General features: G+C 32.1%; 1 protein-coding gene and 1 long non-coding RNA gene across 16 annotated transcripts in view; one reads left to right on the forward strand and one right to left on the reverse strand.

Annotated features, from left to right (window-relative positions):
- The window catches only part of Unc-115a (actin binding LIM protein Uncoordinated 115a), a 33,440-nt gene that overhangs the window by 1,359 nt on the left and 17,651 nt on the right, over positions 1-14,430 (forward strand). For 9 of the 15 annotated variants that reach the window (XM_074113380.1, XM_074113378.1, XM_074113383.1 and 6 more), the window contains 12 exons: positions 1,446-1,469; positions 1,598-1,693; positions 2,970-3,153; positions 3,250-3,573; positions 4,208-4,301; positions 4,387-4,477; positions 8,078-8,187; positions 9,550-9,609; positions 11,320-11,491; positions 11,653-11,883; positions 13,005-13,120; positions 13,672-13,852. In XM_074113380.1, the coding sequence (XP_073969481.1) occupies positions 1,446-1,469; positions 1,598-1,693; positions 2,970-3,153; positions 3,250-3,573; positions 4,208-4,301; positions 4,387-4,477; positions 8,078-8,187; positions 9,550-9,609; positions 11,320-11,491; positions 11,653-11,883; positions 13,005-13,120; positions 13,672-13,852 (1,683 nt within the window). The remainder of the gene's footprint in view (positions 1-1,445; positions 1,470-1,597; positions 1,694-2,969; positions 3,154-3,249; positions 3,574-4,207; positions 4,302-4,386; positions 4,478-8,077; positions 8,188-9,549; positions 9,610-11,319; positions 11,492-11,652; positions 11,884-13,004; positions 13,121-13,671; positions 13,853-14,430) is intronic. The other 6 variants (XM_074113384.1, XM_074113393.1, XM_074113392.1 and 3 more) reach the window with 3 other exon arrangements.
- On the reverse strand, positions 5,915-8,759 carry LOC141446708 (uncharacterized). Its single transcript, XR_012453834.1, has 2 exons — positions 8,603-8,759; positions 5,915-6,168 (listed from the first exon to the last, which is right to left on the reverse strand). It is a non-coding gene; the product is annotated as an uncharacterized lncRNA (long non-coding RNA).

Consider the following 14,430-nt stretch of genomic DNA (forward strand, 5'->3'; position numbering starts at 1 on the left):
GGTAAATAATAATCCCTTTCTGTGGCAAAACATCTTTGCTTCCAAAACCTCCAATAACTCCTGGTGTCTACTGAGCCTCTCAAGAGAAGAAGCTGTGATGGAACTAAAAAAGTCATCTGTGTTAGGATGATAACATGACCATTCTCTTTTTTCATTTCCTCAAAGAGAGTTAGAATTCCCAGCCTCTTGGCATGATCTTGAATGCTCATCGGTAATTACCGTTGAATTTCCTCAGGCTGCTGTCCAGATTAATGCTCTAACAATAATTGCAATGTTTATGTGGATGTGTGTGTGTTTATATGGAATATCTTGAAAACTATGATTAGTTAACACTAGAACTTAAGTGCACCTGTTTAATTTTAAGATTCCGTTTAGTGGTTTTATTTATTTATTTTTTTCTGTCACCTGGGTTTGACAATACTGCGCTGAAGGCACTACAATCTCGTGTAGCACTGGAGGAAGTATCCAGATATTCTAATCGGTTGCTGGTTTTATGGGTATTTCAGGAAGTTGGGAGTTGGATAAATTGGAGTCAAATTAAGCCCTTCTATTCCCGATTGATCTCGAAGAGTATCTTCATGAACAGTGATTTTAACTAAAAATTGATGGTTTCTCAACATTCATCCTTACTAATGAACACAGTGGGTTTGACAATTGTCTAAAATGCTTATTAGGAACAAGGTAGAGCTCATAGTACGATGAATATGGATCTTGACTCCATTAAATCTTTAAATAAATTCTTAAATGGGCATTGTGTTTTACGAGACTGTCTTATTCAATTGGTCTTATACCACAGACTTACGGTAGAGTTGTAGAGGGAAGAAACCTATTCAAAAATTAAAGTGATAGTAAGGTCAGTCCACTTTATTCGAACAGTTGTGAGTCTTAGATGGTTGCTGATCGAAACGGGAGATTTTTGATATATGCTCGTGTAGGGATAAATCCTTGAATTTGCCTCATTCCTGTATACTCAAGAACTGTGCCACCGTTTATCCTAACTCTTTGGCAAATAGTAGAGACAATTACAGACTGAGCAGGTGGTCCGCACAAAAACGTACTCAGTTCTGATCCTCTTGGTAAACTCCATGGAATTTCAGGAATTAACTTTATCTTCAAATAAGATTCAGGGAGGTGGTTTCAAATTTTGTTAGTCAGAATTTCATTGAAATGGCTATCGCCTAAGTACTTCTTGACAGGGGATTTATGAAAGTTCGAGATAAATCTATATTTTTTAAATTCTTTTACAGTGTTTTCGCGTTCTCATTGCCCCCAGATTCGCTTAAGACCGGATATACCATAAAAGTCTTAATTAGGGAAAGACACAGGACACGTGTGTAATGTGTGTTTCATTCACATCTTTGTTTCAAAATATTCTATATAAACTTACTTTTACAATATATGAAAGATATTTAAATTGCTTATTTAAATCTTTTACGCTGCTTAAGAAGAAGGAAATGATTCTGAGGATGGTATGTGTGACTTAACAATATTATAATAATGGCTGTCTAAACTAATTTTTTTAAAAATGTTTTCTTTAAGAACTCTGCTCAATATAAGAGATAATTAACATATTTATTTCATTTTCTTACTGATTTAGGGAAAACTTACTGTCAGTGTTGCAAGAAAAAATGCTCTGGAGAAGTTCTCAAAGTCCAGGATAAATACTTTCATATAGCTTGCTTTAAGTGTATAGGTAAGTTAACCTAATTGTGACTAATTAAAAAAAAAAAGTAAGCTTAGTTATTAGATTGTAGTGGATTCCCACTCGGAGATCTCGGTTTCAGCTTTTGACTTTTTGATTTTCTTTTCCTAAGAGCTTTATAAAGATCAATGACCGGTGAGAAAAGAGTTGTCTGTAACGAGAGAACACTGTCCGAAATGCAGTGCACGGAAAAAAAAGCTCCGAGGATCAATGAACTTAGATGTAGTGGCGCCTTTATATGATAATTGTAATAACAATAAACTTAACGTTTACACGTTGTTGGTTAATACTGTTTAGTATTAATAGAAGAAACATCCGTTTCCTTTACTGTTAGTTAAATACAAAATGTGTCGAATGTATACTGTATACCATAGATCCTAAAATTTTACTAGTAATCATTTTTTTATTTTTCTTATTTCTAAGAAGAATGTATTTTCGGGCGTATTTTCAAATTCAAGTATTAACTCGGAAAATTATTCTTATTTAGATGGCCACTGAGCACGTAAAAATGTTTCTTTTGTAAATCGATCTTTCTGTACATTCGTGTGTTTTAGTTGAGCGTTACTGAAAAACGAAAATCTCCGTAACTAACACAATTTGTTTTTTTCCCAAAAATTGATCGAAACTGTTGTTCAGTATTTAGAAGTTTTTCTTGAAAATAGGTTTTATTTAAGTGAATTTCTTAGATAGGGGTGAAGTGGAAAAATGCCGTATTGACCCGAATATTCCGATTTGGAAAAATGTCAAGAGATCGATAGGCGCATCGATTTGGTTTACAAGTTTTTCTTTGACAATCACGTGGACTTGTTTGATATTGAAGATAGCTTGAATTTTCATTACATTCAAGAAAATTAAATTCTTTGTTAGGTTGGAAATAGTGGTGAGTGTAACATCAACTTTTTTTTTTTTTTTGTTACAAAAGACACAACCCGAAATAATTATTGAACCATGTTGTTTTTGATTATCCCCACACCCGTAATTCATTCACCCATGAACCTTCTTCATTAATTACTGCTTGCTCTAGTGTCAAAAAGAAAAAACTTTATCCTTGTAAATCACCACGTTTTATAGGTCTTTCTATTTTTCTATTTATCTCTTAAATTTTTGTATTTATTTCCGATTTTGAGGTTATACTTAAAAGATAATCAACGTCTATTATGTTCGCTGTTACTTTGCTTTTTTTTTTATACGTATTCAAACAATGTTTACCATATATTTAATTAACATTTTGCACGATTAACATCAAACTTTTTTTTTTTGTCTTTAGTATGTAAGAATTCATTAGCTCAAGGTGGCTTCTTTTGCAAAGATGGTTCTTATTATTGTACCGAAGATTATCAAAAGAAATTTGGCACAAAATGCGCTGAATGTAAGAAATATGTTGAAGGAGATGTGGTCACAGCTTTGGGAAACACATATCATCAAGCTTGTTTTACTTGTGCTAATTGCAAGTTTGTATAATTTTATTGTTCTTTTATATATATATATATTTTTTTTTGTTTGGTTAATTTAAATTTTATTGAATTTTTGAATTTTTTTAAATTTAGGCAAGCATTTCCAAGTGGAGAAAGAGTTACGTACACTGGAAAAATTGTACTCTGCTCTAAGTGTAGCAACCTACCGGATGAGAATAATACACAATCGCATTCAGTGACTGGTAATTGGCAAAAATTAATTTGTTTAGATCATTCTACTGTTTTAATCTTTTTCGATTTTTTTTTCTGTAAATTTTTATTTTATTTAGAATGCAGTCGATGTTTCCAAGAATTGAAAGAAGGACAAGCTGTGATAGCATTAGATCGCCAATGGCATGTGTGGTGCTTTAAATGTACTGATTGCGGTGTCCCACTGCATGGAGAATTCATGGGAAAGTAAGTAGTATTTAAGTACTTCGTTAATAGGTCACTACTTCGTCGAAAATCAGTTCCAGTGAAAGAGCCGCCAACCATTTGGGCTTTATTGTTATAAATAATTTGTACTTTGTTCTATCCCTGCTAAGCTGTAGTATTGCGATCCATTTTCATTTTGAATGTTCACTAAAACTTCACACTTGGAGAAAATCTTAGTCCAAAAAGTGATAGATCAGACTTAGAATCAGAATTTTCCATTCTGTTGACATTTTCTCCATGAAGGTCTCCAGCTCTTGACACTTTGTATATTCATTGCACTCATATGTAACTACAATTTTATTTTTATATTAAATGATAACACAATAGTATTCTGGTATCCCATCTTGTGGAGAAGAAGATTACTCTGCTAAACCTTCCTCTGTTCAACTTCCATGCTTGATTTACATTCTGATGGGGTACAGCTTCACTTGCTAAGATTAAGCTAAGTTCTTATCTTGAAATATTGTAATTTTTCTCCATTTATTCTAGCCCATTTTAGTAGTAGAGAGTTTCTATATAGAATTTTCTTCTAGATTAACTACCCAATCCCATTTCTGGATATTGTGCATCTGAAAAACCTGTACCTAATGTAAGAAATATAATTTTGTTTTTTTAGAGATGGTGAACCATACTGCGAAAAGGATTATCACAAACATTTCGGTGTAAAGTGCGCTTACTGCAGCAGATATATCTCTGGGAAAGTGTTACAAGTATGTGTTTTACCTGTAAATAAATCACAGATTGATATTTATGAAAATATTAATCGATTTTTTTGGTTTTTATTTCAATTTCTAGGCAGGAGATAACCATCATTTTCATCCGACTTGTGCCAGATGTGCAAAATGTGGAGATCCATTTGGAAATGGAGAAGAAATGTATTTGCAGGGTATGTAGAGTTTTTTTTTTGTATTCCTATAGATTTGAAATTTTTAGCATTTTCCTAGAAATACTAAAGAGCATGAACATATGGTCTTTAGAGATTGGGTTGTTATGTTACCATCGCTTAAAAGCGGGAAATGGAAAGTTAAAACTTAATGGAGCCCCAACAGTACTGAATCAATTTTTAAATTTTCCCATTTTACCTACTCTTGGACTGTTGGTAAGGATGGATTGCGATTGAGTCTTTAAATTTCCTTTACCCCCACACTAGACTTAAAAGAACAGAACTGAACAGACGCTATCGACTACTTAAAAGACCCTTAGACGACAGATCAAAACTCTCTCTAGACAACAAAAGACTAATTTATACTTCTATTCTGAAACCCATCTGGGCGTATGGAATAGAGCTGTGGGGTTCAACCAAACGCTCCAATCTCCAAAGGATTCAATCTCTACAATCTAAAATACTTCGAACTATTGTTCACGCTCCTTTTTATGTCTTCAACCTGACTATACACACTGACCTTAACATTCCTTTTGTCACACAAGTATCGCACACAAGATACAGAAAACTTCACTTCAACCTGCAATCTCATATAAATTCTCTAGCTAAAAATCTTTCTTCTAGAACTCTTCCTGACAACCCGACAAGACGCCTTAAAAGACAGTGGGCTCGTGATCTCCTCTCCAGTGAAGAGAGTGACTAACCATCCAATATTTGGGAGTGTTACCACTGGGTAACTTCTCCACTAGCTACTTATCATTTATTGCACTCTGGTATCATTGTTACTTATAGCGCTAACGCGCTCATTGTAGCGCAAATAAACGAAAAATAAATAAATAAAATTTCCTTTAACGCATATTTACCAGAGGTAAACATTTCAAGGTGTATGTGAAAAAATCTTGATCCGAAAAAAAGCAATTTTTTATTTTTAGAAAACGTGAGAGCAAAGCACTTCTTAAAAACGAAAAATAGCTGGAAGTGACCCCCAGGTTTGGGTAGGCGCCACGGTAGCTGAGTGAGTCATTAGAGAAAAGAGTGCTAAGCTAAATATAGTATGGTAATCGGTTCCACTGTTAGTAACTGGCCTTTAATGAGAAATTCAAGCAAAGAATGTGTTGCTATGTACCTCGGTCCCTGGTTATCGGACATCAGCTGATTGGGATAAAAGGATTACTTTACTTTGGTACTTACTTAATTTTTGGAACATTATAGGACCCAATTAAAACTTAGAAGACGAAGTACCTTAACTGGAAACACTACTGTACAGATTTTTTTGGGAAGGAGGAAGATTTCCCCGAAAATAACTAACTCCTTACCTAAATTGGTTTATTCATTATATTCATGTAAATGCAGTTTAAAATTTTTGCTGGAATAAAATTAATAGTCGGTACATATTTGAAAAAAAACGTGACTTTAGGGAACGTTATAAGAGAAGTCGAGTGAATGGTAATAAAGTTTTTTCTCTTAAAAAATAAAATAAATAAACAATAAACAGAATTTTAAAAAGTATAACAGTACATTTGTATAAATGTATTTATGTATTCAGCAATGAATTATTTAAGTTCGCTATAGTTAAATGACCGATTATATTACATAGTTTGGCAAAATGCCTGAATGTTTGAAGTTATACTGAGTACGTTGACTTCTCAGTCGATTTTCTTTCTTCGCTGAATTCATGATCTACTAAAAATGATCTGCAATTAAAAAACAAAAACATAAAACATGGTGAGAAATAAAACTGGAGCTGGCTGAGTTCTCGAACTGTTTCTGTTTGTAAGCGAAAGAAATTGAATTACGATTTAAGTGGGTTGTGTTTATGAATGTAGTACGCGTATTATTAATAAAAAAAAATTCAGCACAAGTCAAGAAGTATTACTACGACTAACATAGTCAATAGTCAATTTCCTCATTCAACTCTATTAGATGATAATAGGGCACCTAGATGTATGGGTTCTTAAAAGTGCTTTTTTATTTTTATTTTTATTTCCAATTCTAACATACACAGATCTATGAAAAGAATAATTAAATGTCCAGTCAAAAGTCTGTTGGGAAACTCAAATCACGTTCTGCAATTTTCTTTTATTCACTGTCTTTTATGACTCACTCGGATTTTATTCTAACATTTAGTTCTTTCTTCATCATTGAACAGTTTAGAAGGAGAAAGTAGGAGTTTTCGTGACCCTACTCTTCCTTCCGCATAAATCAGTTTAAAATGATTTTCCCCAAAAAAGAAAGACAAGAAAATCGTGGGAAACTTATTTTTTACACTTGAATGATAATTTGTATTTATTCCTCTTTTTCATTCCTAAAGTCAGTTTTTCCCGAGAAAAAGTTTTTTTCTCTTTTACGATAGCATGGGTGATTGACATAAGTTATAAGAAAACCTCCTAGAGCAGGGGTGGCGAACATTTTTGAGACGTGGGTCAAATTTTGTTCATTTTTTTTTTTTAGTACTAGCTCTTGGGTCACTAATGCCCATTTGCACAAGAGTTAAGTTTAAAAATTTTAAACTGAATATTTTCAAAACTAAACATCTTTAAAATTCAGTTGGCTTAACGAGTAAAACGAGACGAAACAAGTGGCTATGGAAGTCTCTTTTTACAAGCGAAACTGAACAATACCTTAGAAAAGTGTGTTTTATCTGAAGAAAAATCTAAATATGGTTATTTGCTTTGGGTTTTCGATTTTTTTTAACAAACAAAATATGAGTAAAATTATACATTTTATTTGATATTTTGTAAACACTTTTGCTTTATTTCAAATACTACTAAAGGTTATAGATAGCATTTAAATTGCTTTTGTGTCAATGCGTGATTGAAAAAAATACAGATAGAATATAAATTATCCACACAATTAGAAAATCTAAATCAACCCGCGTAAACAAACAAATGGTTGCCTAGCAATTGTGGGTCAGTGAAAAAGCTTGCGCCGGTCAGTGTCTGACCCGGCGGGTCATAGGTTCGCCATCATTATCCTAGAGTCGTAGTAAATCAGAATTAATAGTTTGTGGTCAATCATTTTACTTGATAAAATTGTAAAATTGAAGCGAGGGACAATGCTTTGTCAATTCGCCTTGCAGAGTATTGGGTTTAAAATTTCTGGGATAGGAGTCGTCTATGGTTTGGTCCAGGATGTCTATGGTCCCTTCATTCAATTAGGTTAAGAAAAACTGCAAGAAGCTAATCCTCGAATAATAGTACTTCCTAGTATGGGCGGGTTAGGATTGATCATTGAAAAGGCACTTATTTGACATTGGAATGGCGCCTGAAATTTGTAGAATCTAAGAATTGTCACCACAGCAAAAGGCAATATAATGTTGTTGAAAGTGTTGCCAACTGTTCCAAAAACACTGAACTGAATGAATTTTATAACCCCATAGTAGATTCCATTTTACCTTCTGGAACACATCTCAAAGCAAGCAATGGTGGTGGAGGCTCGCGCAGACGAATTTAATGAAACCAGATAATTGTAAATAATATCTCAAAATTTGATGGCGTAAATTAAACTTTTGAACTATAATTACTTAAGATATTCTTTAGTTGAATAGTTTTCTAAAAAATAAAAAATAAAATTGTATTTATTACTTTTTCTTTTAAACCAAAGGGTCAGCAATATGGCATCCAAGGTGTGGCCCAGGACCTCAATCAGAACAGCCTTTGGCCAATGGACATTCACATTCTGAGATTGATAGGATAAGCAATTCAGATATACCGGTAAATATTTTTTTTTTTTAACAATTAAGCGCACCATAATTTTAATTTTTTTACACCTTGAAAGATTTTGAATTGATGATTAAAATTAGAAATAATCAATTTCTTTGAAATCAAATATTTAATCTAGAAGAAAAATAATAAGAAAATGGATTTTACCCAAAAATTTGACAGGGAATGTGCCAACACAACCCGATTTGGCCTACATCAACTTGTCCTGCTTTATAAATAAATAAAACTTATCTAATTAATTAATCATTTACGTTGTTAATACATTTATTTATTTACTTATTAGCATCGTCAACTATGGTTATAGAGGCTTTGTTTAATTTTAAAAATTAAATCCAATGAATGTGATAGGTTACTCTTTTATAAAGTCAACAATATTTTAAAAAAAATTTTTTTTTTTTGTACTTACGTACTATCAAAAATTCTTGAATTAATTGAAAATCATTCTTAAATAAAAAAATAAATAAATATAAGATCCATAAATCTTAGTAAAAATAAATAGAAACAAGTAAGAAATAAACATGTTGCACAACTGGTGGTTTGGATAGTGTCGTATATTTAGTGGTTCAATTTGACCCCATAATTTCGGTCAGAGAAATACTTCATTCTGTCTCATTTAAACAATTCCCACACCAGTTTCGTTTCCTCAACCTTCAAATATGTCTGTCCGTCTGTCCGACAAATCTCACGTTCTCCAGTGAGTGGAGAAATTCTGTTAGTTGTGTAAAACAGTTCGTCCGTAATGTCTTGTCTGTATGAACAGGTTCATTTTATTTTTAATTTTAATTGTATCAATTTAAGTCTTATTTATTTATTGATTTTTAATAGCACTAGATTTTATTTTATTTTTAGTTCGTCTTTATCACTTGATAGAGATTAAAGATTTTTATTTTGTGCATTTTTTAATTAAATTTATTTTTATTACTTATTTTACTGTTACCGTTTGTTTAATTATTTATTTATTATTTATTTATTTATTTTTTATTTATTTATTTATTTATTTATTATTTATTTATTTATTATTTATTTATTTATTATTTATTTATTATTTATTTATTATTTATTTATTATTTATTTATTATTTATTTATTATTTATTTATTATTTATTTATTATTTATTTATTATTTATTTATTATTTATTTATTTATTTATTATTTATTTATTTATTTATTATTTATTTATTTATTATTTATTTATTTATTATTTATTATTTATTTATTTATTTATTATTTATTTATTTATTTATTATTTATTTATTTATTATGTATTTATTATTTATTTATTTATTATTTGTTTATTTTTGCTTAAATTGTGTAATGTAGTTGCACATGTGTGTTATTTTGTGTGTGTTACAGTTGTCTATACATTCACACGGCACCAGTTTAAATGGATCATTATACGGCATTGATAAAAAGGTATCTTTAATTTTGTTTAGAAGAAACTAATAATTTTTAAATTTAATTTTCATTATCTCATTTAGTAAGAAGGAGGATTGTGATCTTGTCAAAATTCTCGAAATCGAGAGTTAGCTAGAAAAACTGGTTTCTGAGATTCCCTCAGGAGCCAAAAGAAAAAAAAGAGGAAGTTTTTCGTGCGTATAGAGTGTGTGGGAACAGGAAATCAAAGAAATTAAGGAAAACCGTAAAACTCGGAATCTTGTATTTCTTCTTAATCTTATTCACCAAATTTACTTCGTGACGTTCCATTTCAGGACCAGGGCAGTATTATTGGCTTAACTCGTTTTAAGTTTTCTGTTTATGAATTTAAAATATTTGTCTCTTAGGCCGGTAATTTTCCTGAAAGTGTAGCAGGGGATCCTATGGCAGCAGAGACTTCTCGACTCCACTGGGAGTCGAAGATGCCCTCCTCTGAAAAAATAAAGTTTAATAACTGGACATGCAAATCGTGAAGCCTTGTTAGCCAATAAGCTCCACCAGCGTTGAGCTTCGCCTAATAAACCTCTAAGGTGGAAGAAGAGTATTTTCAAACGCTTCAAAATTATTGGCACTAATGTATTCTTTGAAAATAAGTGAAACGTTTCTTTGAACCTGAAAATTTTGTAAGGTCACCATACGAAAATTTAAATCGAATGCACCTCGTAGGTTCACAAAGTCAAAGATTTGTTTCAAACCCACTTAAAAATCACTTATTTATTAGAAAATTTTGGCAACAAACAAAAGTTACATAGGCTAGAACAGAATTCGCAAGCGTTTTCTCGAAGGTGATTCGCGTGGAACTGGAAGGGCAATTATGTTTCTCCAAGATCTATAGAGATCACATTCTCTTTCTGGTAGGACGCAAAAAAAAAAAAAAATTATAAGATAAGGATGAGCTGTAGAGAAATTAGAGCAATAATGCTGCCAATGCATTGTGAGCTACTCCTGCTTGTATGGAGGACAGAAATCGACTACCATGCCCCTATAGGACTCGTTAGTCGATCTGGAGCATACATTGAGAAAGATCTGGATTCCATCCAACATATTCTCCAGATATTTTTCGCTCCTTGTCTAATGAATTTACTTCTGGGTCTTAAACAATAAGAAGGACAAGAATTGATGAGAATTAATGCCACAAAACCAGACTTTTCAGTAATACTTTTATTTGAAACCTATTTTTAACATTTCAAAATGTATGTTGTAATGAGGTTCTCAAAAAGTAGCCGTTTTGATTTCCGTTATAGCCTCCAAATCGTAATTAAAGAGATTTTTTCTTTTTTTAATTGTAAAAATTTCAATTTTATGTTAATAAAAAATTTCTAAAAGCAAAAATTATTTGATTGTTACACTAGAGTTAATTTTATTTTTTTAAAAAAATCCAATGAGCTGCTGCTATAATTTGGTTTATTTATAGAAGTCACATAATGACCTTCTCATCTCTGTAAGCATCTACCTAACCAAGAAATTATCTTGACCTAGTAATTGCATTGACCTTGGGCTAGAAGAACTGTGGCTATTTTACTTAATTGCAAGGTCTCCTCTATCTTTGGAATCACTTCTTTGATTTTTGTTTTTCACTCGTGGATATAATAATTCATTTAATAGATATTTTGATTATATTTATCATTGTAAAAATTTCGTAAATATTTTAATATTGAACACTTTTTGGGGGTTTTCTTACGTTTAAAGAGAGCCGGAAGTCCTGGACTGCTGTTGCGAGAATACAAACGAGACTATCCAGATATCAGTCGTATTTATACTTACAGCTATTTGACGGAAATGCCTTCACAAGGATATCTGAAGAAACCGATTGATCCTTACGATAAACCACCTACATCGCCACATTTTCATAGGCCGCAGCGTATGTATTGTTATTTTAGACTTTTTTTTTTTTTTTAGAAATTTTTATTGAATTATTCAAAATTAGCATTTTTTGTGTCAATCTCGTTACTAAAATGCCGAGTTTAACAAAAAAAAAGTACGATTGAAGAAGTATGTATACTGTTACTTTGTTATATCCAGACATTAGCGGAAGCGGTGGACTTCGAGGTAGTGGCAAATGGTCAAGAACTGGTGCTATGTCCGGTTTGGTGGAGTCGTTGGCCAGAGATCGCCCCAAATCCCCGCATATGAACAATGAAGAACCAATAGAGTTGGCGCATTTTCCGGATGCGCATCCTCCCAAACCAGATGATAAACCAAAAATCGAAAGAGACGACTTTCCGGCACCACCCTATCCTTATACTGATCCTGGTAACTACTTTTTCTACAAGGTCTATTGTAAGAACATTTTTTTCTTTTATATAAGAATAAATGTAAATTAATAAAACTCAACTTGAAGAGAAAAAAAAACACTTTTCAGCTTGGACTTTAGAAATCCATCGTTGAACCGCTTCAATTAATGTTTTGGAAATAGAAAAATAGCTTTGAATTCAAGCAATCAAATGTTCCTAAATCTAAAGATAGGAATGGTCGTCCTGTTATTTGAAGTCTTAATTTCCATCAAGTTAGACGATTGGCATCTTTCTAGACTGAAAGAATTTGTTGTTAAATGATTCCAGACTAGCTAACACGTCTAGTTCCACAGCTAAAAATAGCTGTCTAGGATGATAATTTGGATTACTTAAAAGTGTTAACTTATGCGCCACGGTAGCCGAGCGGTTAGAGGCGAGACCTGTAAAGCTGGGTTCGATTCCCGGTTTTAGGCCTTGGATTTTATTTAATGGTTAATAAAAGAAATTTACTGTAAAGTATGTTTGCTAGTCACCTCCGTCCACGACACCTAATTTGGTAGTTGGACGTAAAACTGGCCCAACGATTACTCTACTTACTTTTTAAAAGTGTTAACTTCCTTTGCATCTGGATTATTAGTTTGTTTTAAGATCATTGGCGCTACTGTAAAAGGTTAAACAAAACTAATAAGAAAGAATACAAAAAAAAGGTAAAGTAATCGCCTATTCCTTCAGGCGGGGCTTAACGTCCAACTACCAATTAGGTGTCCTGGACGGATAAGAAAGAATATAGTAATGCAGATTTCATATTATTTTTTGGAAGTTTCGGCAAATTTGGCTTAACTTCATTTGAAGAAGCTTTTACTGAGTAGCTTTTTACACAGTTTTAACCTCTTGAAGTTGGCAAAGCAGTGATTGCTGAAACGATGTGAATCAATTTTTTTTTTTTTTTTTTTTTTTTTTTTTTTTTTTTTTTTTTAAATCTGTGTTATATCTTTTACTGTTTCAAATCTTACAAACTCCAGAGCTAAGCCAACGTGGCCACATTATTTTGTTCATAGTTGTATAAAATGCTATAATAGATAATATTTATATATTTTTATTAATTTTTTGTTTTTTTTTAAAATGATTTCTTTATTATAGAACGTCGCCGAAGATGGTCTGATTCTTATAAAGGTGTGCCTGATTCTGACGAAGAAGATACTGTCGACGCTACAGTTACTAAAACTAAAGTTTCTACCGTCGATTCGAAGTTAAAAGTGAGAGTTTCACAAATTTTCAAAGCTTTATCTAATTTGTAATTCATAAACTGTTACGTCTATTTGGCTCGAGTAGACAGTCATGTCAGGTTTTCAAACTATAGAATTATTCGTTGGGTTTTTGCAACGATTAGTGGTGATGCCTTCTATTAAAGCCCCAAAGCTGAGCTTACCCAAAATATTGATTTTAAGAAAGGAAACATTACTTTAAGTACATTAGAATGATCATATTATTCTATATTTTTAACTCCTAATTTCCATAAAACCGTTTTGAATGTATTTCTGTTAGCAAACTGAAGAAGGTTATATGAATTATCGCTAAATTAAAATATTTTAAAAAAAGTTCTTCCAAAGTGATGCATCATCTTCTTAGGACCTGAATTTTATGAATGAGACATCAAAGTTCATATGTTCCGCAAATAAATATAAAATAATTGTCTACTAGAATAAATAAATCACCACCTGGCTAAAGACTTCTCAGTTAAAATACCCCCTCCTACTATGGAACTTACTTTTTAATATTTGGCCCCCCCCCTATTTAAATTTTCCAGAAAGAAGAGGCAGAACTTTCCAAACTTAGTTCCGGTATGGGCAAAGTGTTCCTGGCTAGTGTTAAAGAACGTGAACGTATCATGCGCCAGCGCCAACTAGATCCAAGAAATGCGTCCAGATCGCCATCGGCCTCTTCTCAGCCGTCGTTGCGTCTTAGGTACCAGAGTCCAATTAACGCATGTAAGTCAAATAATAAGTATTTAAAAGAGTAATAAAAAAAAAAATTGAAATTTAGATTTTTTTTTCACTTTTTAAAAAAAATCTGAATTTACATATTATAAAACAGAATTGTCTTTATTAATAGCTTCTTTTTTTAAAAAATACCACTTTTTAATCAATATTTTTAGATAATTTCATTGTAAAAACAATGGGTACTGTGAGTGAAAATGTGCGAATATTCAATGCTCAACAATTTGCTGAGATAAGCCCAATTGGGCCAGCTTTTTCCCATTTATTTGATCCTACAAATTTTCTTACTGGTTTTTATGGAGCTCGTGCAATTCTAAAAAATATAATAATAACTCCAGACTTCATTACGCTCGCCTCCTTACAATCATAAACTATTTGAGGTCCTTTTGGGGCAAAACAGAATAAAATTATCCGATTTAATTATTTCTGCCGAATCTTTTCTATTGGTACTGAAAGCTAGAGCTAAGTTTTTACGATGACGGGTTGCTGGCCGGTCGCTCAGCCCCATCCAAACAGGTGGACCTGGTTTAAATTCGAGGTATCCCTTCCTCTAGATAGGCCGCCTTCAC

The sequence above is a fragment of the Rhodnius prolixus genome, unplaced genomic scaffold, assembly GCF_049639745.1.
Source record: "Rhodnius prolixus isolate KJV_2025 unplaced genomic scaffold, Rpr scaffold_7, whole genome shotgun sequence".
NCBI classification, from domain to species: Eukaryota; Metazoa; Arthropoda; class Insecta; order Hemiptera; family Reduviidae; genus Rhodnius; species Rhodnius prolixus.